Genomic DNA, 24,784 nt, shown 5'->3' with positions numbered 1-24,784 from the left:
TCAACAGTAACAATAAATGAAGTTACCTTTAAAATTAATCACACAAGTGACATCTAGGCCCAACAGTAGACTTAAACTTCAATAAAATCAATCTGGTTGTGTGTGTGTTGTTTTTAATCTCCTGCAAACTTTGCTTTAATTCTACTTCTTTTTTCCATCTAATCATAAGAAATCATAGTCAGACAGAGAGAGTCATAAAACAGGAAGAGCAGGTTTCCTGGAAAAAGAGGAAGTAAGTTTCCAGCCTGCAGATTTATAAAAATAGTTGGGACTATTCCTTATTTCAAAACATGAAAGTTTTAAAGAGTGAAGACTAAGCATTTTGAGTAATTGGATAAGACCCAAAGTAAAATGCTTATATGAATATTGGTTTACTTGTAATAATACTTACACTTACATTTGCGGGAACACTTACAAGTAAAACAAGTAATTGTAACTTTGGTATCAAATGGTTAGAATCATGGATTATTCTTGGTTTCTTTTAAGAAAAAATATGTAATAACTCACATTAAGATTATAATAAAAGTAACTAATAAGTTATGTTAAATCAGAGAAGCTAAAGAAATTATAAATGTGATTTTGACATTGAACTTGAGATGGTGTAAAAGTTGTAAAGCAATTAAAGATCACTGATATGTTGGAGGTAGATGGTAGGTTAAAGGTTGGGGGAAAAGGGGAACTAACAGGAGAGCAGAGATGATCAACACCTTATTTGGAAGCAGATTGTTGAACAACTTAAACCTTTCAAAGAAACAGTTGTGCAGGCAATGGATGTAGAAGGACCATTGAATGCTGAGACATTAGCACAGACATCAGGATATAATGTTTCTAAGACAAATATGAGATCATCTGTCTGAGCAGTCAGCCAATGAAACAAGCACAGCATCAGTGCTAGCCAATGAAAACGCACCAAAAGGGTGAATAAACCCTATAAAAGGTGGGTGCAAAAGAGGAACCTTTGGTTGGATCTTCAGGCAGGTTTGAGCCAAGATCGAGATGGACAAAGAACTCTGCAGCTGAAGAAGAGCCGGGGCCACAGAGCCGAAGACTGTCCGGCTCATGGGGACCAACCTGTCAGGCCTGCAACATGTGGCTTCAAATCGCACTTCTCTCATCAGCTGGGTTCAGACCCCAAAGACAAGATGACGATAAAGGCAAAGACAAAGAACAAAGGCAAAGAAGAAGAACTGGTGCCTTCCTTCCATGAGGTCAGTTCGTCTCAACAGACCAGAAAGATTGTGAGACAAGATGAAAGGAGCTTAGACCCGAGACCTGCTGCTCTGAGTCAGTACTCTTCCTGCCAGCACCCAAGTCCTGTGTGACCTCACCATCCATGCAGAGAAGAAGCTCATCAGACCTACAGAGATCCCTGCCTTCGTCGATCAACATCCTCTTCCTGCTGCAGCATCTTCATCATCAGGCCAGTTCTGGGGTTCGAAACGCCAAACTCCATCCGTCTCTCTCAAAGGTTCCCTTTTTAGTTCTCAGTGTCGGCATTAGGGAAAGATAGACTAGATGATTGATTTTACTTATTTGATTATTTCTGCTACTGAATTAAGCTGTACTGACCCTTGCAAAAATACTTTTTACTAATAAAATATTTAGCATAAAGAAAATCTAAAAGATGTTGTGGACATTCAGTTAATGAGTCGCCTTAAAGTTCTTTGATGGTTGTAAAATAGCTGTGATGTTTGATTCTGGAGAGGAAACATGGAATCCTTGGGACTCGCCAGAGTCACTAAAACCAACCTGGTTCAGTAACGAGTGCAAGTTGTAGTAAAGAGAACGTTAACAGGTGTGCTCTGTGAAACTACTTGGCTGCAGGCTGCGCAGTCTGGCTAATTCACAGGGGGAAGAAGGTTGGGACACCTGGATGGAGGCCGTCAGGAACCAGGCGAGTCGTTTCTCGAGACCAGCTTTAAACAGTTTACTTCAGTTCTTGACAGGGTAAATCCCAGCAGATTTAGGAAATTCAATTCACCCGTTAGAAGGAGAGCTGGTAGCACATCTCTCCTCTCAGAAGAGGAAGTAGAGAGTAGAGAGAGTAGGGGGGAGGGTTGCACAACTACAAAGGACAATAAATAAACTTGATTGTTTTGCATGAAATCAACCTTAATTTCATGTTGTGCGTTCATGTTATATCATCTAGCTACCATATCACATCATTAGGAGATGATATGTTTTCATGTGTATTTAAGCTGTGACTCCTACTTAACAGTTTAGCTGAACTGATTTAAGATCTAAATCTAATGTTTGTCTATTAGAGAAGGAACTTAAATATTCTTTACGTCTGCGTTCTCTCTGCAATGTGAGCTACTAACTAATGACAGAGTAGAAACAACATTTAGCTTGAATTGTTCACATTTAAATGTTGTTGAGTTCTGAATAATAATAAAACGTGACAAACTGAGTAAAATGGTGTCGGCTTAGAGCAGGGTGTTTTGAGGAAGTGTTCCAGTTAAATACAAGAAGCTTGTTTATTTTTTTAACCTTGCAACATATTTGTTATCTTTACTTAAAGTTGATCATTTCTCAGCTTTAGTTTGATTTTATTGAACATAGTGTATTAAAAGAATAAACAAAGCTATGTACAAACAAAAATAAATTTAAAACAAAAGCAATCAAAACACTATAAATCACTGAACGGCTTAGCGTTCTGGTTCTGGTTCTGCTCTGCATCCCCAGAACCAGAACCAAACACAGAGAAGCAGCATTCAGCTTCTATGCACCACAAATCTGGAACGAACTTCCATGAAAACTGCAAAACAGCCGAAACACTGAGTGCCTGTAAATCCAGATACAACTAGTGAACTTCAAGTTACACCAACTACTGTAAAAGAAAACTTTTTTTTGTTGACATTACTACTTTGTCTTTATAACTGGTGGAAAGCGACATTGCAAAGATGCCAGCACACCAGCATTAGTCATGCTTTATGCTTCCTGCTTCATGTTTCTGCAAGAGGGCCAATCAAGTGAACACAAACTTCTCTTTGCTTTGACGCCTCTGTGTGCTGCTTCTGTAAATTAAACACATTCTTGATTCTAAGAAGTGAACATAAACTAAGCTTAGTGTGAACATTGAGTGTCAGCCAGCGTCTCCCACATCGGTTCCAGTAAAAAAAATAAATTTAAAATTAAACATGGGCAAGCTTGTTCTCACATACATAGTAGTAGTTGCTGGGTTTATAGTAAATTGTTTCACTTCCTCCCCCATTACTGTTGAATTGTGGTTCAACAGAACCATCTTAAAAAGCGAACCAATGAAACCGGCATGAACAAAAATTACGCCACCTCCAGCAAATATAAAAAGTGGTTTGACCAAAGGGACGTGTTGAAACAAGGTGTAGCCTCTAATTAGCATTCCAGGTGAGTCCAAGAGATTTCTAACTAGGAGAGGAAATTAAATACCAAAAAAAACCAAAACTAAAATCCCAAATATTGTGACACTTTACACATTTTTCCCTCTTCCTGAAAACAGACACTGTTGATACATGTGAATTAGGCACACAATTATTTTGGATAAAGCATATATAATTTGTCAAAACAATATAGGCTTAATGGAAATTAATAACACTATTGATAACTGTCATATTAATAGTATAGCCATTTGTTTTATTATTTCATTGATGCCACGATGGCTGAAACAATCCTCTAAATTTTATTTACAACATAATTTCTGTACAGTTTGTTCTGGCCCATTGTTACAGCAAATCACATGTGAACACTGAAAAATAACAACTGAGTTGTTCACAGTCTGACGGCCAGATGGGAGCAAATTGCTTCCAAGATGATTCTTGGTGTTCATAGTTTATTCACTCAGGTATCTGGGCTGCAGCAACAGCAGAAGCAGAAACATATAGAATAAGTTCAGTGTGATAATCTATGTACAAATGATAGATAGATGGTTAGATAGAAAGACAGAGACCAGTTACTGGGCCTCTAGTGGTATTTTATCTCTATAATTTCTTCATAAACTGTGAAAATGTAAGTCAAGTGTTTCATCGCTGTCATCTGAGGTCTAAAACAGTTAAGCTCAGAAAATGTTCTCAAAATTGCAATGAGAACATGTCACTAAACCAGGGTCAGTGTGTTCAGGGAGTTTTTTCTCTTTTTAATCAGGAAGTGATGTGAATTTCTTTTAATGCACATCTGTAATCTAAAAGGCAACGGACAGAGTCATCACTGAGTAGCATGAAACTCAAAAACATCACTGAATGTTTTACATCTACAAATGGGAAATTGTGGGCAATTTAAAAAAACTATGGAACATGATGGGAAAAATAGTTGATCAGATTGTTGCAAAACTGATATATGTTTCTAATTTCAGTAGGTAAGATTACAGTTTTGGTATCTTTTTTATGTTTTTGTAATAAGAGCTGAGGCCTACATGGTTGTATCTTTATGCAGATTTCTTCTTACTTTTCAGAATAAGCAACGTCGGCTGCTGCAGGACTCGGCTCCACTGTGAAGGAAGAAGAGAGGATTTATGTAAACCAAACATGGTGCAAATGTGAGTTTAACCCCAAATGCTGTGGGAGATTCTGTCTCTATCTGTACCAATGAACATGTTAATTCAACGTTTGAGAAAATACTGGTTTGAACCAGTTTACAGGCAACATGTATGCCTCATTCCCGTATTATCGCAAAAAGTTTCAATTTAGTTCAAGATCTACAGCAGAGGCGTGTGAAAATGTTCTGTGGGAAAAAGGAAAAACTGTAACTAAACTTTAATATTGTTCAGAAATATCTGACCTGAGGAGAGATTTCAGTACAAACACACTGTACCTGGACAGGTTCTGTTAACCTCAGAGTAAACAGCGCCCTCTTCTGGTTCAGGATGTCTTCCTGATGAGATTATGACATGAAAAAAACAAACTCAGATTTATAAGTGTGAAGCTCTGAGCAGATTTCTTATCCTGCGTAATGCATGTAGTAGAGGAACTCACTCCTGTGTCCAGAGTTTTTAAATTCAATCAGAGAGTAGGTGACATCTTGGGCGTCATCTGCGTCTGAAACATCAAGGTTTTATTTTCATTCACTAGGAAGCAAAGTCAGAAATCAGCATCATATTTAATATCAAACTGTTTGAGCAGGTAAATGTTACCATTTCCAGGGTCTGCAGAGGATCTCACTGAATCATAAAAGTTATCACTTCCTACAGTTAAAAACATAAAAATGAAGATAGTTTAATTTATTTTTAAAGTCAACCCCATAAAGTAGAAGAAGGAAACAGCAAGTTAGTTTAATCTTATTTTTTTTAAACTCAAGTAAAATCATTTTATAACATCTGAGACACTGAAGCTACTCATGTATTTATTTCTTCCTCTGATTTATATTTTAGCTAATTATTTATTCCAGCTGATTCAACTTAAAGAACATGCTCCAAAAACAGAAAAATGTTCCAGTTCAACATTTTTCAGAAATGTCTCATTAACTTAAAGAAAGCCCCCAGTATATTGATATTGTAATAATCTTAATATAATAATAATCAGTGTGAGTCCTGACCGCGGTCAGAAGACCTGAACTCTTCGGCTCCAGTCTGGTTGTAGTTTGTGTTTGAGTCCTGAGCTCTTCTCTCTGATTGGATCAACCTGAAATGAATACAGTGAATTTATCTTACTGTACAGAACCGATTGATTCTGTTTGAGATGAGAACAAGATGAAGTTGTCGCACCAACCTGAAACAGCAACGATCTGAAAAAAAGACATTCATGGTCACATTATCATAAAGTTATGTTGCAAATGTTTCACTGCAGCTTCATGACAGAAATATCAACAGTGTGTCTATATAAATAAAATAATTGAAGAAGAAGAAGAAGGTCTCACCTTTTGACTGTTTGAAGCAACATATCAGGAGAATAATCAGACTGACTCCACTCACTGATCCAATGAGCAACAGAACAGGAAATGATGTGTTTTCAGGTCTGGGAGAAGCTGTTGAAAGACAAATCCTGATGTTGAAGATATTGTTATGAAAATACAATAGATATTTGACACTTTGTACAGTGTAGAAGTTGCTAACACTAGAAAGACAGTAAGAGTTTAATGAGTTTGGTAATTTCTATGTAGCTTGTTCTGACTCTGTAAACATGAGTTTTATCCTGGTACTGCAGCTTCCTCCCAACATCAAATCAGATTAATGGAAGCTCCACTTGTCACCCTCAGATATGAGTGTGTGTGATTTACTCAGGATGAATTAGGTGGATACCGAACAGAGATGAATACATATTGAATCTCTGCTCACCTTTAACTGCCATCCAGCTCTGAGGTGAAACTTTTCCTGAATGTTTACACTTGTAGAAACCTTCATCTGACTGAGACACTGCAGAGATATTCAGCTCTCCTCTGCTGTCATTTTGGATCAGTTTGTCATTATGATAGAAAAACACATTAGAAAGTTGGTTTTCTCCTCTCAGTCTGCAGCTCAGAGTAACAGAAGCTCCTTCAGTCACAGGATGGACGGGGCTCACCAGGAGAAGATCTTCATCTGTAAACCAGTCAGAGAAAATTAAGCTTCAGTCACAAATCAGCTGCTGGAGACAATTAGAGAAAAACCTGAACAAACGATTTTCATCATTGAAGTTTTACATTTTATCTTGAGCATCTTTTATTTGAATTGTAAAATTTGCCAAATAAATATTTGGATTTCAGTTATTAGTGAATTATGTAGCAACTATGTGCATCAACATTTCTAACAGCAGCTGAAACAACAACAAAAACTTTATAATATATTTTAATAGAACAAGATTGAATGAAAAGCAATTATTTTGGATCTAAAACTAGGCCTTCTTGACTTTGATGGAAGAATGACGGTTTTTAAATAAAAAGTAATTTACATTAAATCTGCAAAACAAGAAGAAAAAATAATTGACATTTAGCCTAAAATTCCTCTGGTGAATGAAATAACTTTCATATTAACATACCATTTATGCTGATGTTGACTGCATTGCTGAACTCTCCTGATACAGACTCACACCAGTACACTGATTTATGGGACCAGTCACTGTTAATGGTACATGAGGATCCAGTCATCTTCCACCAGTTGGAGCAATCTGACAGTAATGACCATTTGTTTATTTCTCTAAACCCCTTCACTCTCCACTCAGTAGAGTTTCCTCCACAGTTCAGAGTCACAGACTCAGAGGTGAAGTGTTGCTCTCTGTCAGGACTCACTGAGAGAGAAGCTGCTGGATGAGGATCTGAAAAACATCATGGAGAAAAGAATCAACACAAGCAGATAGAAAAACATTCATTCAGATATTCTTTAGCTTAAATGTTAAAGACATGATCAAATCATTTCCATGGGCAGATATTTTTTTTTTTTGGTTTAATTTTCTTACTTGTATGTTTTCTTTAAATACTTTGCTGTGTTCATTTATTTAAGTTTGCTGTTCTGCATGTTTATTTATAGTATTTTTATGATTTGTCCACTTTGAATGTTTTGGAGTTTATATTGCTGCCCATTACACCACCCAGATGACCGCTCAATGATCATACAGGGTTTTAACATCAGCTGCAGTTGCATCAGAGAGAAACAGGAAATAAAAAGAGATGATCGACAGAGAGAAAACACCAACAGGAAGGAGAAAGGTACAGGAACTAAAATCAGCTGGAAAGTGGGGAGGATAGCAGACCAGTTTGGATCAGACATGTCACACATTGACCACTGATGGAGTCGCTTGCTACTGGTCAGATCTGTTCATGCACAATACAGCCCTATTATGGAAGTAGTTATGTCATCCATGTCACAGCATGGTACATACAATCAACAAATCAATTATTAATAAAAGAGTCAAAAGATGATTGAGAAAAATGTGAATCTTTTCCAGGAAACAAGTTTTTTTAGCCAATAAAATTATAAGGCAGATTAAGAGACATAATCTCTAACAAAATCTAAAGTTCAACATTTGAATTTTCAGGTTGGTTGGTAATTAATATTGAAGTTTATAGTTAAAACAAGGATGGATGAAGGTGATGACTGAACATAGGAGCAACAACAGAAACAGAACTGACCTGCAGACCAGATGAACTTTGGTTCACTGTATTTAGTGAAATATTCTGGGTTTCCTCTTCCAGCTCTACATGCAAATCCTGCTGTGTGTTTCTGTCCAGTAATGATGAAGGAGTTCTCTACAGTCCCACTGATGTTACCAGGTAGCAGCTCATATCTGTAGTTGTTCAGTGACAGATCAGGAACAGCTTTATACCAGTAGAACCTCCATCCTGCAGATGAATCTTTAACCTCACAGCTCAGAGTCACTGAGGCTCCAGGACTCGGCCATGATGGAGACACAGTCAGGACTGAATCTGGTGCCTCTGTTGGACCAAGAATTTAAATTAAAATAAATCAAATGCTCTGTTATATGTAGAATATGTAAAATTCTCTTGAAAGAAATTTCAGCTCTACATGTAGAATTTTTTAGCTCTTTTCCAAACCACAGTCTAACTATTCTACTAGCAGCATTAGTTCAAAGATGGTCTTTATTTGAAGAAGAGATGCACCATTTTTTTTTTTATCATTTAACTTTTTATTAGGATTTTTCACTTTTGTTTACATACACAACGTACATGAACACTTCACATTCAACATAACATAACATAAAACTTTAGCTTTGGAGCTATTCCTGTATTTGACCTTTGACCCGTCTAGTTTGCCTGTTCTTTATTTCTGTCTTTGGTCTTGAATGCTGTCCATTTCATCCACTTTTCTTCCATTTGTGTTTGTTGAAGTCTCAAACGATGTGTCAGTTTTTCCATTATGTTGATTTCTTCTATTATTCCAGTCCATTGTTCTTGACAAGGAGGGTCTGCCTTTCCCCATTTCCTCCTAATAGCTTTCTTGCTAGCTATTAACAATGAAATTGGTCTATAATTGCCACAGTGTTCCTCATCTTTTCCTTGTTTTGGGATGACTGAGATGATAGCTTCACTCCATGATGGAGGTATTTTATTGTTATTGAGTGTCCAATTGAAAGAAGCTGTAAGTACTGGCGTCAACTCTTCTCTAAACATCTTATACCACTCTGCCGGGTATCCATCACTGCCTGGCGATTTATTATTTTTTAATGTATTTATCACCTGTTTCGCTTCCTCTGTTGTGATTGCTGCTGTCCGTGTCTCATTTTGTAGTTTGCCAATTGTTGGTAAGTCTAATGCATTTAAAGGTTCTCATTTCCTCCTCATGTGCAAATTCAGGTTGTGTATACAGTTTCTCATAATATTCTCGAAAAATGCCCTCTATTTCCTCTGGATTATCTGTTAGTCCACCTGTGTGGGGGTTTCTAATTTTATATATTACATTAAATGTTTGTTGTTTGCGTATACGTTTAGCTAACAGTTTAGTTGCCCTTGAACCTGCTTCATAGTAATTCTGCTTCAGAAATGCGTTCCTCTTTTCAATCTCTCCTAGTAATATGTCATTTATTTTGGTTTTAACTGCCTTGGTTTCTTGGTAAACCTGTGAGTCTTTTGTTTCCTGATATTCCTGTTCTAATTCCCTAAGTCTCTCCGTATTTGCCCTGTATGTCTGTAGCTTAATTCTTTTATCATGCACAGTTTCAGCTATTAACTTTCCCCTGATGGCATCCCATAGTATTGTTGGGTCTACAGTTCCGTTATTATTTTCTTCAATATATTGTTTTATTTCTGTTTTTATTTTTTCTCTCCGTTGTTCACTATTCAATATTCCCACATTCAGTCTCCATATCGTATTTCTTTTCCTGTTGCTTAGACATACCTTTACATAAATTGGATTATGGTCAGAAACATCTGCCGCCCCATCCTGCATTCCTTCACTCTGTGTTTGTCATCAACCTTGGTTAAAAAATAATCTATTCTTGAATGTACTCCTTGAGCAGCAGAGTAATGCGTAAAATCTTTTCCTAATGGATGTAGGCTTCTCCATACATCTGTCATTCCCATCTCTTCTAATGAGACATTTGTAAATTTTGTTAAATGCATTTTAGTTTTTTTGTGACTCGTGTCCATACTATGATTCAGAACTACATTTAAATCGCCTCCACAAATTAGAATTCTTTCTGTTTCTATCGCTATTAAATCAAACAGGTTCTTGAAAAAGTTTTTGTTGCTCTCCGGGGGTGCGTATATATTTACCAAGGTTATTAATTCATTTTCCATTCTACCTTTTAATATTATGTATCTTCCTTCTTTATCTTTTAATTCCTTTTTGTAATCAAATTGTATTGTGTTCGAAATTAATATTGCAACACCTCTTCTACGCCCCTCTTTATATGAACTGTGGTATAAATTCCTGTAGCCATACTTTTTTAATTTTTCATGTTCTGTTTTGGATAAATGAGTCTCTCGTAAGAATATAATCTGTGCCTTTTCCTTTTTCAGTTTTGTCATCACCCTTTCTTTTTTACTCAATGCATTCAAACCATTCACATTCAGCGACATTATCTTAATTTCAGTCATAACTATGATTTACTATTCCTTTTAAATATGCCCCCAAGCAACTCAAAACAGAACCAACATGAACTTTTGCTAACTAAACATAAACCAAAAATCCGACGGACTTTCAAACATGGGGTCTCCTTCTTCCCCGAGTCCCAGTTGGTGGGTGGAGAGGAGATCCTCACCTCTACTGAGGGCCCCTCCCTAGATCTAGTACTACTCCCATCCTGTGGGGTACCACTCCATCTAGACATGTCCAACTTAAGTATCTTACCCTCTCCCAGTCGGTTTTAATTGAATCCTCTTTTTTTGCAGAGTCAACTTCTTCTGAAAGCAAAACATTCTAAGATTTCCACTGGAAGCTTTGTAATTTTTCAATCTCTCTCTCGGTGTACCGCGTCTCGTTCCCGTTCTTTCCCCTTCACTCGCTGCCATCCCGCGGCTCCTCGCTGTCTCTCCTCCGCTGCCGCAGCGTCTCCTCCCGGCTCAGCCACCGTGTAGCCCCTTTGCTTCATGTCCTGCGTTGCTGTCCTGTCGTATGTCTTTGTTCCGTTCTCCCAATGAATCCGAATTTTAGCGAGTGGTGTCTGGAAACGTATTCCTTTCTCCTTCAATATTTTTTTAATGCCCGTATATGCTTTTCTTTTCTGGACAATCTCGGTCGGGTAGTCGTGGTCAAAGTAGATTTGTTTACCCGTTACCTGGATCTTTTTCTGCCAGGCTTTCTTCAAGATCGTTTCTTTGGTCTCAAATTGTAGAAAGTTAGCCACGACTGACCTTGGTGCTGCATTTGGGTTCGGTTTTGGGGTGAGGGCTCGGTGGGCTCGTTGAATCTGGAGATCGATCCCCTCCGGGAGTTCGAGTTCCTTCTTAAAAAGTTGTTCCAGAAATGGAGCTGTGGATCTCCCTTCTACGTCTTCTGGTAAGCCGAAGATTCGGATATTGTTTCTCCTTGATCTCCCTTCCAGATCGGTTAGTTTTTCCTGCATTCGCTGTGCTTGTTCCACCATCTTTGTTAGCACCTCGTTAGCATCCACCTTCCACTCCTCCACCTCCGCTATGCGTGTCTGTGCCTCGCTAATGTTCACTTGCTGTGCCTGTAGCTCCCGGTCATTCTCGGACAGCCTACGGTCTATTTCTTGTCGAAGATTCATTATTTCTTCCTTCATTTCTTTCTTCAGCTCATCCTTGAATGCGACCAGCTCCCGGCACAGCTCTTGTTTAAGGGCTTTAATATCATCTCTAATAGCTGCGAGCCCATTTTGCAGTGTCTCGGTGCTATCGTGTTCTTCCATTTCCTCTGCTGGGGCTTTTTCGTGCTCGCTAGCTTCGTGTTCGGAGATTTCTTCCGTTACAGGCAGCTCTTCGGTTCTGTCTTGCTTTTTATAGTTTTTCCGGTTCTTCTCTTGCTTATCCCACTCATGCTTTAGATTTATCTGTCGAGTTCCAATTTTGTTGTGGGCATTTTTACCCGACTCTGGAGAGCTAACTGACTATGCTCCTATTCCCTCCGCCATCTTGTCCGAACTCCGCGTTGAACCATTTTAACCTTCCTCTGGTGTTAGCTTTCTGCTGCCATCTGTAGTGTTAGCGGGTCATTTTGGACCCATGTATTAAATCAGCCATAAAATACCCTAAAAACAATCTTTTATCATCCAATGTTTTTCTTAACTCTTGTTTAGCTGGTTGGGCTCCCTCATCCATGAAAAGATTGGTTTTAATATTTTTTTGTGGCCCCCTGGGCCTTTGTTTTAACAGCATACCCCTCGTTTTCAATGTCTAAAAAGTGGTCAAATGAACCTTAAGAGAAGAAGGCAACAAAATAATCAGTTAAAAAATTGTCACAAGTGATGTTGTGACCCTGCAGTCCAGTAGTCAAATCGAGGACTACACTGTTTTCCTTGGTTTTTTTCAGGGATGCCACTTGCAGATTTGCCTGTGTAAATCTGTAGGTTCCACGCATGGTTTGTTTTAGCATCACAGGCTGCCCAGATTTTTATGCCATATTTGCCTGGCTTGCTGGGCATGTATTGCCGGAACGGGCATTTTCCTCGGAAAGGGAGAAAACGTTCATCCACTGTCACCTCTGGCCCTGTGTTGAACATCAGTGGAAGGAGTTGCACCCATCTCTCCCAAACATCCCTGATGGGAGCAAGCTTGTCAGATTTTGCTCTGGTGTCTCGATTGTCAAATCTGAGGACTCTTGAGATCATCTGAAAGGTCCGAAGAGACATTGTTGCCCGGAAAATATTTCTGCCCGTTGATGCATCCCAGAGACTCTCAGTTGCCTCATTGCTGGATCTGTAAACTCCAGCAAGGAGAACACCAATGTAGGCATCCAGGTACGTCTCATCAATGTCTTTCCACGTGTTGCCATGGACTTTTTTCCCCTCAAGGTTTGTCATAGCAATTATGACTTTTTTTAGTGACAATGGCAAAAAAAGATCAAGGCACATCTTGATGTCACTTACTCTTGTCACAGCAAACCTCGTGACCCCAGGGGTCATTTTGATGATGTTTGCAGCAGCTGTCCTTCCATGCACATCAGGAGGAACTGTGCTCCAACGGATGTTGCCACGTTTGGATTGGAATGATTCAGCAGGAGCAGCTTCAGCACCAGTGACCTCCTCTTCAGACTGATCAGTTGTGTCTGTTTCTTCCAATTGGTACTCCACATCATCTTCGTTCTCAGAGGCCTGCTCATCTCCATCGCTAAAATCCTGTGTGTCCTCTGCCTCATTTGCAGCAAAGATGTGATCCAAAGCTTCATTTACAGTGAGTCTTCTCCTCATTGTTGCATCCTGTGAATTGGAGATGTGTACTCTGCAAGTCACCACCTCTACACTCAAATGGCTTGACAAGCCTGGATATGTCTCCCTTTGTTTGTTCTCGCAAAAAGGCAAAGAGAAAAGCCCCTAAATGAAGCTCAAGTGGTTGGAGGAAGAGGCTGTTGGTTGATTGTGTGTTCATGATTTAATTTTTGGCATTTTTTATTGTTTTATAATTGAAAATTTTAACCGGGTCACAAATGACCCGAACAACACAAAAGTCATTTTTTTCACCAGAGCACTTTATAATTTAGTAAAAAAAAAAATTGATTTTACTTTGTTTAAATGGAAGTTCCTGACAAAGTCAAAAAGTTTCAACGCAAAAAACAAATGTATGAAGTACTTTTATGCATGCTAAAACTCAAAACGGGTCCGTAGGGACCCTAACACCATAGGAAGCTTAAATAGCTCTGTAATGTAACATACCATTTATGCTGATGTTGACTGCATTGCTGAACTCTCCTGATACAGACTCACACCAGTACACTGCTTTATGGGACCAGTGACTGTTAATGGTACATGAGGATCCAGTCATCTCCCACCAGTTGGAGCAATATGACAACTGGCGACCAGAGATTATTTCTCTAAACTCCTTCACTCTCCATTTAGCAGAGTTTCCTCCACAGTTCAGAGTCACAGACTCAGAGGTGAAGTGTTGCTCTCTGTCAGGACTCACTGAGAGAGAAGCTGCTGGATGAGGATCTGAAAAACATCATGGAGAAAAGAATCAACACAAGCAAATAGAAAAACATTCATTCAGATATTCTTTAGCTTAAATGTTAAAGACATGATCAAATCATTTCCATGGGCAGATTTTTATTTTTTGGTTTAATTTTCTTACTTGTATGTTTTCTTTAAATACTTTGCTGTGTTCATTTATTTAAGTTTGCTGATCTGCATGTTTATTTATAGTATTTTTATGATTTGTCCACTTTGAATGCTTTGGAGTTTAAATTGCTGCCCATTACACCTCCCAGATGACCGCTCAATGATCATACAGGGTTTTAACATCAGCTGCAGTTGCATCAGAGAGAAACAGGAAATAAAAAGAGATGATCGACAGAGAGAAAACACCAACAGGAAGGAGAAAGGTACAGGAACTAAAATCAGCTGGAAAGTGGGGAGGATAGCAGACCAGTTTGGATCAGACATGTCACACATTGACCACTGATGGAGTCGCTTGCTACTGGTCAGATCTGTTCATGCACAATACAGCCCTATTATGGAAGTAGTTATGTCATCCATGTCACAGCATGGTACATACAATCAACAAATCAATTATTAATAAAAGTGTCAAAAGATGATTGAGGAAAATGTGAATCTTTTACAGGATACAAGGTTTTTTTTAGCCAATAAAATTATAAGGCAGATTAAGAGACATAATCTCTAACAAAATCTAAAGTTCAGCATTTGAATTTTCAGGTTGGTTGATAATTAATATTGAAGTTTATAGTTAAAACAAGGATGGATGAAGGTGATGACTGAACATAGGAGCAAAAACAGAAACAGAACTGACCTGCAGAAAAGACAAACTTTGGTTCACTGTATTTAGTGAAATATTCTGGGTTTCCTATTCGAGCTCTACATGCAAATCCTGCTGTGTGTTTCTGTCCAGTAATGATGAAGGAGTTCTTCACAGTCCCACTGATGTTACCAGGCAGCAGCTCAGGTCTGTAGTTGTTCAGTGACAGATCAGGAACAATTTTATACCAGTAGAACCTCCATCCTGCAGATGAAGGTTTAACCTCACAGCTCAGAGTCACTGAGGCTGCAGGATTCAGCCATGATGGAGACACAGTCAGCCCTGGTTTAACTGTTGGAAAGAGATTGAAAACAATAAGAAATCATGAAATGTTTTTTTTGTCAATGCACAGTTATGATAAACATGCAGATAAATATACACAGCAAAGAATTCACTGTAAAGTATTTAAATGCTTTTGAAATCTTTCAGTAAAATTGCATTTTTTAACTGAACAGATGGCAGAAAGAAAAGGAAGTTGAAACTCAGTGAGATAAAACTGATCAGAACTAAACGAGGAAATAAAAAAGATAAAAATTTTGATTTACCTTGAGTGTTTCCATAGCAGAAGAGAACTAAAACACAAATTGTTTCAATATTAGAAATATTAGAGAAAGGCAAATATATGTTCTCTCTGAAATTATGTTTATAGTTCACAATTTGAAGCTTAACAACAATCAGTATATTTATTTCTGCTCAGTTCATATTTCCAGTTAAAATGTCACGATGTGCGTTGGTGGTTAATGTTAGAGCCAAATACAGAAACGGAGGAAACGAATGAATTTGGAGATTTATTGAAAATAATATTAAGAACAACTTACAAAAATGAATGGCAGCCAAGTCAAAAACACAAACCAAGACAAAACCGTAGGATGAGAACAGCAGGTGGACCTTCATCTTCCGGTGAGCTTAAGCTCGTCTGTGGTTCACCTCTGGGTGGAACTGGTGTTTGAACTACTGTTGGCAGTGCTGCATGCACTGTAGATGATGCATCTGATTGAGCTTCCTGCTCTTTAGTTTGAGGTGATGCAACATTACTTTGTCCGGAATTTATTAGTTGGTCATCAGTCCTGTATCCAAAATCACCTGTAATGTTCGGGACTCCTTTCAGGGCTGGATACAATCCTGCAGGATTCATTTCATCATCCTTTGGCTTTTCATAATTATTTTTGAGCTCAATGAGCTGCTGCTTTAAGTTCTTCCTGTATTTTTCACCTTCCTCCTTGAATAGTTGTAAAATGTTAAATTCTAATTCTCTTTTAGCTTGTCTTTTCTTACTTTTATTTTTTGCTTTGTAGTCAGTGATTCTCGCTTCCATTTGTTCGCAAAGAGACAGGTCAAAGCTCCCATTTTCCGGCCACGGTGATGGAAGTCCTTTTGTTCGCTTCTGCCATTTCTTGGAAATTTTAGGAATTTGAGCAGCATATTCTGGGTTTTCTGAGCCAACGATCACTGTCGGTATGTTACTCATCTTGTGTGTTTAAGCAGTTGTTTCACTTTTTGAAATTCAGTTTAAGTTTTTCTGTCAGTTGCAGTTTCCTTATTATTCAACTTTTTATTTTTGAAGTTAGTTAAAAATAAATTGATTATTTTAGTTATTTGTGCTTGCTGTATTTCTTCCTTTGCTGTATTTCTTGTTTGTTTATTGTTGCTAAATATAGCTAAATATGTTATGTGTTCTTCAATAGATATAGCACTTTAGCAAGTTCCATGCAGTTATTCAACTCTATTTACAGTAAAATATACATTTAAAGAATGTTCAACATAGTTCAGTGTCACAGAAACAATGATTATTTGTATTAAGGTCTGTATTGTTTGAGTTAATTTAAAGCTTATGCTTTAAACTTCTTCTGTTTTAGAACAAATAGAAGAGAGAAGAAAAAATAAAAAAAACTCACTGCTCAGCTGCAGTCTGAGATGCCCCAAAGGTGGGGCTGATTGTTGACGTAATAGGAAGTGGGCTGTCTTACTGCTATGAACTACAACTGGGCGTACGCGTCTCAGATCACGACCCGGACCCGTGACGTGTGTTGAAACAAGAGAGGGAGGGACAGAAAGACAGAAAGGGCGGGAGGGGGGCGAGACCGAAAGGGAAGGGTAGGCGGGGAGAGAGAGAGAGAGAGAGAGCGGGGTAGAGCAGAGAGCAGAGTAGAAAGGGTGGGAGGCAATGTTCGTGTGCCTATTCCTGGCAAACCGCCAAAAACGCCTTTCTTTCTCCCAGTGCACTTTATGTTTCTGAATCAGGGCAGCAGATATGGCTATATATTCCTCTCTTTATTACACAATTTACAAACAGTATAGAACAATTGAAGACAAAATTAAAGACCAACTTTTAACTCTTAAGCAGAGAACAGCTTCAACGCTTCAACGCCACTTTGAAAGCAATCAGTCATTTAATAAGCCAAAACATGCACATTTCAAAGTTTACAGTATATACAGAGCATGCCGATGAATACTTACACAGCAGACACATACGCATTCATTCCCAATTATTCAGCATTCGTCTCAGCACATTCATTCCATCTATGTTCCTCCAAATATTGCTATTTTCTCCACTTTCTGTGAAATTTTCTCTCCCTGGGGATTCTAATATATATATAACTTATTGACTATTATATTTATAAATATATAAATTTAGTTGGCTACTGATTTAACTAGCCATTAGTCAATTTTAATGTGTGCACACAATAGAATATTCTTATGTTAGGACCACAATTATTCAGCCAAGACCACAAATTAACTCCAACTCCTCTTCCAGAGATCTCAGACAAAGAAATTAAGGAAACACATACTGCAGTTTAATTCACATAAATGTTCTTTTAAAAAAAACTCAATTTCCTAAACTTCGAGACTTCTCAGTATTTGTCTCAGACTCGATTCAGGCCCCTTATTTCTAACTGAAAGATTTCTTCTCTAATCAGCAGAAATTAAGGTTTTTTTCTGCCCAGTCAATTTACAAAGACCTTTGACCTTTAAACTTTATTCTTAGCGCTTTACATCATCTATATAGAGATCTCAATCTCTGCTTTTTCCTTTATTCATATATCTCAGGCCACACCAAGAAATCTGATATTTCGTTTGTTTGGAGATGTTCCTCGCTTTCTCTGGGAAAGGTTGGAATCACCTCCTGGCCTTTTTCTCTCTTTGTGGATTCAGCTGGTTTAATGTTAAGGTTAAAGTTCATGGCCTGTCCGTCACATTTAACAAATCGTGTTATATATTTATAGTCAGTTCAATGAAGGTGTTTGTTCAGAACTACCCAGATTGACTGATATAAAGTAACTTATAGATGGAAAAAATTCCTGTGTTACCATCGCCAACAGGGCGAAACCAACTGATAATAATAATAATAATAATAATAATAATACATTTTATTTGTAACGCACCTTACATTTCAAAGAAATCTCAAAGTGATAAGTGCTTATTTGCCGAGCTGAGACTTCAAATTTAGATGATAACTATGAGTCATCAGAGGTTTTAGCAGCTCGATCTTTGCGCAAAGATAACAACTCGTCTGTGACACGCAGCAAAGAACTTCATCTCATTTTTTGCACTTCAGATTGCAGCAGACAAGCAACTGTTCTGTATTTATCAAGCAAAAGCAAACAGGTTGCAGCTGTGAGTGGAGGGAGCAGGAGGCAGACTGAGGAGAGGGAGAGAGAAAGTGGCACGGGGGGCGAGAGAGAGCACACAACTGAACAGGAAATGAATCTAAGACCAAAGAATAACTAAAGAAACATAATTAATCTAAAGTGACAAACGATAACTAAAAACAACAAACAATTAGACAAACTGACCTAAAGGAAAACAGGAACAAGATCTGACAAAAAATTATAACAAAATAATGACACTAGAATCAAATCAAACTCAAAACAACTCAACAACCCAGGATCCAGACATGAACTCAAGGAATAATCTGCACTTATACTATAAGAATAATGCTCTTACATTATAGTTTTCTTATTCCAAACATTTTTCTTCAGCAGCACGATAAATAGAAACTGAGGTACTTACTCAATAAATGCAGCACAAAGAGTAAAGTGTCGCCCATCTTCATATCCAGTTTTGCTGATGTGTTGCTTTGTTTCAGAGAAACATTTCTACTTCGTAACAGTAGAAAGTTCTGCTAGGTCTGACTGAAATCAGCAACTGAGACACTGAGCATCAAACTGAACAAGAGGCAGTCTGATCACTATTTAAAGTTCTTCTGTTTCCTTTTCACACCGTTAAAAATACTGCTGTGAATTTTCACAGCCATTGTTTCAGCGCTTCACGTCAAACAGCGACAAATGAAAAGTCTGAAATGATTCGCTGAATCATTTGATGCAATGAATCGGTGGAAAAAGTTTTTGTTTTCAGACAAGAAAGTTTGATCATCGTTTTCTTTATGAAATAATCTTTTATTTGAAACTCTGATCATGTTAGTAACAGTTGATGCCATGAGGAAAGTTACACGAAGAGAAGTTTTTATGAGTTTAAAGTTGTGATCAATAAGAGAAACTAAACTCTGTCATACTATTTGTCTTCAGGACTGGTGGAAATGGACACTGCAGAGATGTCAGCACACCAGTAGTAGTGATATTCTAAGCTTCTGCATTAACGTTCATCAACAGAACATTGACTATTAATGCTTTCACACCTCCTCCGATAGCTGCTCACAAAAAAACATTCTTGTTTCCAGGAAGTAGAAATACACAAAGCTATTGGTGTTAACATGAAGTATCATAACACTTTTCTTAACGTTCGTCTATGACGGCATCTCTCACAGCGGTTACAGTCAAAATTAATACAAGCTCATTCTTGCACGTACTAAAACAGTTGCAGGGACTTTCTGAGAAATCCGCCCCTCAAAACGGAGACGCATTTAGTATTCAGACTACATCACAGCTTTTAAAAAATTTCTTATAAATTTAAAACAAAAGCAATCAAAACACTATAAATCACTGAACGGCTTAGCGTTCTGGTTCTGGTTCTGCTCTGCATCCCCAGAACCAGAACCAAACACGGAGAAGCAGCTTTCAGCTTCTATGCACCACAAATCTGGAATTAACTTCCATGAAACTGCAAAACAGCCGGAACACTGAGTGCCTGTAAATCCAGATACAACTAGTGAACTTCAAGTTCCACCAAATACTGTAAAAGAAAACTTTTTTTTTTTGACATTACTACTTTGTCTTTATAACTGGTGGAAAGCGACATTGCAAAGATGCCAGCACACCAGCATTAGTCATGCTTTATGCTTCCTGCTTCATGTTTCTGCAAGAGGGCCAATCAAGTGAACACAAACTTCTCTTTGCTTTGACGCCTCTGTGTGCTGCTTCTGTAAATTAAACACATTCTTGATTCTAAGAAGTGAACATAAACTAAGCGCTTAGTGTGAACATGAAGTGTCAGCCAGCGTCTCCCACATCGGTTCCAGTAAAAAAAATAAATTTAAAATTAAATATGTGCAAGCTTGTTCTCACATACATAGTAGTAGTTGCTGGGTTTATAGTAAATGGTTTCACTTCCTCCCCCATTACTGTTGAATTGTGGTTCAACAGAATCATCTTAAAAAGCAAACCAATGAAACCGGCATGAACAAAAATTACGCCACCTCCAGCAAATATAAAAAGTGGTTTGACCAAAGGGACGTGTTGAAACAAGGTGTGGCCTCTAATTAACATTCCAGGTGAGTCCAAGAGATTCCTAACTAGGAGAGGAAATTAAATACGAAAAAAGAAAAAAAACTAAAATCCCAAATATTGTGACACTTGACACATTTTTCCCTCTTCCTGAAAACAGACACTGTTGATACATGTGAATTAGGCACACAATTATTTTGGATAAAGCATATATAATTTGTGAAAACAATATAGGCGTAATGGAAATTAATAACACTATTGATAACTGTCATAAGCTCTGGTGGTGGGTGGTGAGGCAGACGTGGTGGAACCAGGTTGTAGTGAAAAATTATGATATTTAATTATGAGAATCCAACAAAAAGTCCAAAAACCAGGCAGCACTGCAGAGCGGAAAACAGGGCTCAACACAGGTAACACTAGCTACACGACTGGACATGAATGAATAACACACATGACTGACTGTTTGTAGACAAGGACCCGATGAGGAACAAGGAACACAGGTGGAGTTAAATACACACAGGGTAATCAAGGAAACAAGACACACCAGGGAACAATCAAGGGGAGGACAGGACAGCACGGAGACTCAGAGACACAGAAATCTCTAAATAAATATGCAGAAAAACTCTGAACATGACAGTACCCTCCCCTTAAAGGGCAGCTCCAAGACGCCCAAAACAAAAAACACACAACCAGGGTGGGCGGAGGGGCGCTGGACGGGGGGGCCAGAGTCCATAAACAACGAAAAACGACCCACCAGGGTGGGCGGAAACACAGGAGGCATACTCCTGGGGAAGGTCCAGGGGGCCGTCCCCGGCACTAGGGGCTGAGCCCACGGGGAAGTCCGGTGGTCGTCCGTGGTGCTGGAGGCGGGAACCATGGAGGTGGTCCGGCGGCCATCCGCGGCGCTGGAGGTGGCGACGAAGAGTCTCGGGGGCCGCCTGAAAGCGGCGACGAGGAGTCTCAGGGGCAGCACGGAGACGGTGATGAGGAGTCTCGGGGGCCGCACTAAGAGGCGGGGTCTCAGGAGGAGGGACGGAACTAGGGAGCTCTGAGGGAACACTGGGAAGATCTGATGGAACACTGGGAAACTCGAAAACCCTGGGAAACAAGGGAACAAAAGACCCACTAACTGGGGCCGATAACCCACTAACTGGGGCAGGAAAACCCGCTAACTGCGCCGCCTGTCGGCCTGGAGCCAGGCAGGCCGCCTGGAAACCCATCACCATGGGGACAGTGGCTAGAGCAGTCTCTGGAGCGGGGGCGTGAGCGGGGGCCACCAGCCCCAAATGCGGAAATCGCGGGATCCACTCATCCAACACGAGGACCATTCGTGTGGCTAAATTCAGTCGCTGATGGGCAGAGTACGGGCTTGCCACAACCGCTACATAGTCCTCTATGGTTCTCCACAACATTTCTGGGTCCATAATGTAAGCAATACCTCATCTCGGTCTGGTTGGGTCCTTCTGTACTAAGCTGTGGTGGTGGGAACAATCAAGGGGAGGACAGGACAGCACGGAGACTCAGAGACACAGAAAACTCTAAATAAATACACAGAAAAACTCGGAATATAACAATAACAGGCATATTAATAGTAAAGCTATTTTTTTTATTATTTCATTGATGCCACGATGGCTGAAACAATCCTCTAAATTTTATTTACAAAATAATTTCTGTACAGTTTGTTCTGGTCCATTGTTACAGCAAATCACATGTGAACACTGAAAAATAACAACTGAGTTGTTCACAGTCTGACGGCCAGATGGGAGCAAATTGCTTCCAAGATGATTCTTGGTGTTCATAGTTTAGGTATCTGGGCTGCAGCAACAGCAGAAGCAGAAACATATAGAATAAGTTCAGTGTGATAATCTATGTACAAATGATAGATAGATGGTTAGATAGAAAGACAGAGACCAGTCGCTGGGCCTCTAGTGGTATTTTATCTCTATAATTTCTTCATAAACTGTGAAAATGTAAGTCAAGTGTTTCATCCCTGTCATCTGAGGTCTAAAACAGTTAAGCTCAGAAAATTTTCTCAAAATTGCAATGAGAACATGTCACTAAACCAGGGTCAGTGTGTTCAGAGTGTTTTTTCTCTTTTTAATCAGGAAGTGATGTGAATTTCTTTTAATGCACATCTGTAATCTAAAAGGCAACGGACAGATTCATCACTGAGTAGCATGAAACTCAAAAACATCACTGAATGTTTTACATCTACAAATGGGAAATTTTGGGTTATTACAAAAAAACTATGGAACATGATAGAAAAATAGTTGATCAGATTGTTGCAAAACTGATATATGTTTCTAATTTCAGTAGGTAAGATTACAGTTTTGGTATCTTTTTTATGTTTTTGTAATAAAAGCTGAGGCCTACATGGTTGTATCTTCATGCAGATTTCTTCTTACTTTTCAGAATAAACAACGTCGGCTGCTGCAGGACTCGGCTCCACTGTGAAGGAAGAAGAGAGGATTTATGTAAACCAAACATGGTGCAAATGTGAGATTAACCCCAAATGCTGTTGGAGATTCTGTCTCTATCTGTACCAATGAACATGTTAATTCAACGTTTGAGAAAATACTGGTTTGAACCAGTTTACAGACAACATGTATGCCTCATTCCCGTATTGTCGCAAAAAGTTTCAATTTAGTTCAAGATCTACAGCAGAGGCGTGTGAAAATGTTCTGTGGGAAAAAGGAAAAACTGTAACTAAACTTTAATATTGTTCAGAAATATCTGACCTGAGGAGAGATTTCAGTACAAACACACTGTACCTGGACAGGTTCTGTTAACCTCAGAGTAAACAGCGCCCTCTTCTGGTTCAGGATGAGATTATGACATAAAAAACCCAAACAAACTCAGATTTATAAGTGTGAAGCTCTGAGCAGATTTCTTATCCTGCGTAATGCATGTAGTAGAGGAACTCACTCCTGTGTCCAAAGTTTTTAAATTCAATCAGAGAGTAGGTGACATTTTGGGCGTCATCTGCGTCTGAAACATCAAGGTTTTAATTTTATTTACTAGGAAGCAAAGTCAGAAATCAGCATCATATTTAATATCAAACTGTTTGAGCAGGTAAACGTTACCATTTCCAGGGTCTGCAGAGGATCTCACTGAATCATAAAAGTTATCACTTCCTACAGTTAGAAACATAAAAATGAAGATAGTTTAATTTATTTTTAAAGTCAACCCCATAAAGTAAAAGTAGGATACGAGTTAGTTAAAACTTATTTTTAAACAACTTGAATAGAACAATTTTAGAATTTCTGAGACACTGAACTTAATAATTTATTTACTTATTTATTTATTCCTCTGATTTATATTTTAGCTAATTATTTATTCCAGCTGATTCAACTTAAAGAACATGCTATAAAAACAGAAAAATGTTCCAGTTCAACATTTCTCAGAAATGTCTCATTAACTTAAAGAAAGCCCCCAGTATATTGATATTGTAATAATCTTAATATAATAATAATCAGTGTGAGTCCTGACCACGGTCAGAAGACCTGAACTCTTCGGCTCCAGTCTGGTTGTAGTTTGTGTTTGAGTCCTGAACTCTTCTCTCTGATTGGATCAACCTGAAATGAATACAGTGAATTTATCTTACTGTACAGAACCGATTGATTCTGTTTGAGATGAGAACAAGATGAAGATGTCGCACCAACCTGAAACAGCAACGATCTGAAAAAAAGATATTGATGGTCACATTATCATAAAGTTATGTTGGAAATGTTTCACTGCAGCTTCATGACAGAAATATCAACAGTGTGTCTATATAAATAAAATAATTCAAGAAGAAGAAGAAGAAGAAGGTCTCACCTTTTGACTGTTTGAAGCAACATATCAGGAGAATAATCAGACTGACTCCACTCACTGGTCCAATGAGCAACAGAACAGGAAATGATGCATTTTCAGGTCTGGGAGCAGCTGTTGAAAGACAAATCCTGATGTTGAAGATATTGTTATGAAAATACAATAAATATTTGACAGGTTGTACAGTGTAGAAGTTGCTATCACTAGAAAGACAGTAAGAGTTTCATGAGTTCGGTCATTTCTGTGTAGCTTGTTCTGACTCTGTAAACATGAGTTTTATCCTGGTACTGCAGCTTCCTCCCAACATCCAATCAGATTAATGGAAGCTCCACTTGTCACCCTCAGATATGAGTGTGTGTGATTTACTCAGGATGAATTAGGTGGATACAGAACAGGGATGAATACATATTTAATCTCTGCTCACCTATAACTGCCATCCAGCTCTGAGGTGAAACTTTTCCTGAATGTTCACACTTGTAGAAACCTTCATCTGACTGAGACACTGCAGAGATCTTCAGCTCTCCTCTGCTGTCATTTTGGATCAGTTTGTCATTATGATAGAAAATCACATTAGAAAGTTGGTTTTC

The 24,784-nt window shown here is 38.5% G+C and overlaps 1 protein-coding gene across 1 annotated transcript; it reads right to left on the bottom strand.

Annotated features, from left to right (window-relative positions):
• Positions 1 to 4,911: 4,911 nt before the first annotated feature.
• On the bottom strand, positions 4,912 to 21,811 carry LOC116733177 (uncharacterized). The gene is made up of 10 exons (XM_032583962.1): positions 21,539 to 21,811; positions 21,361 to 21,456; positions 21,142 to 21,247; positions 14,899 to 15,057; positions 13,671 to 13,946; positions 8,014 to 8,316; positions 6,924 to 7,199; positions 6,245 to 6,487; positions 5,827 to 5,934; positions 4,912 to 5,009 (listed from the first exon to the last, which is right to left on the bottom strand). Exons 1-10 carry the CDS (start codon positions 21,809 to 21,811, stop codon positions 4,912 to 4,914), a joined length of 1,938 nt encoding a protein of 645 aa, XP_032439853.1.
• Positions 21,812 to 24,784: the final 2,973 nt, after the last annotated feature.

Source organism: Xiphophorus hellerii, chromosome 14 (assembly GCF_003331165.1).
Source record: "Xiphophorus hellerii strain 12219 chromosome 14, Xiphophorus_hellerii-4.1, whole genome shotgun sequence".
NCBI lineage: Eukaryota > Metazoa > Chordata > Actinopteri > Cyprinodontiformes > Poeciliidae > Xiphophorus > Xiphophorus hellerii.
The sequence above is the reverse complement of the archived record's forward strand: the minus strand, read 5'-3'. Positions and strand labels throughout refer to the sequence as shown.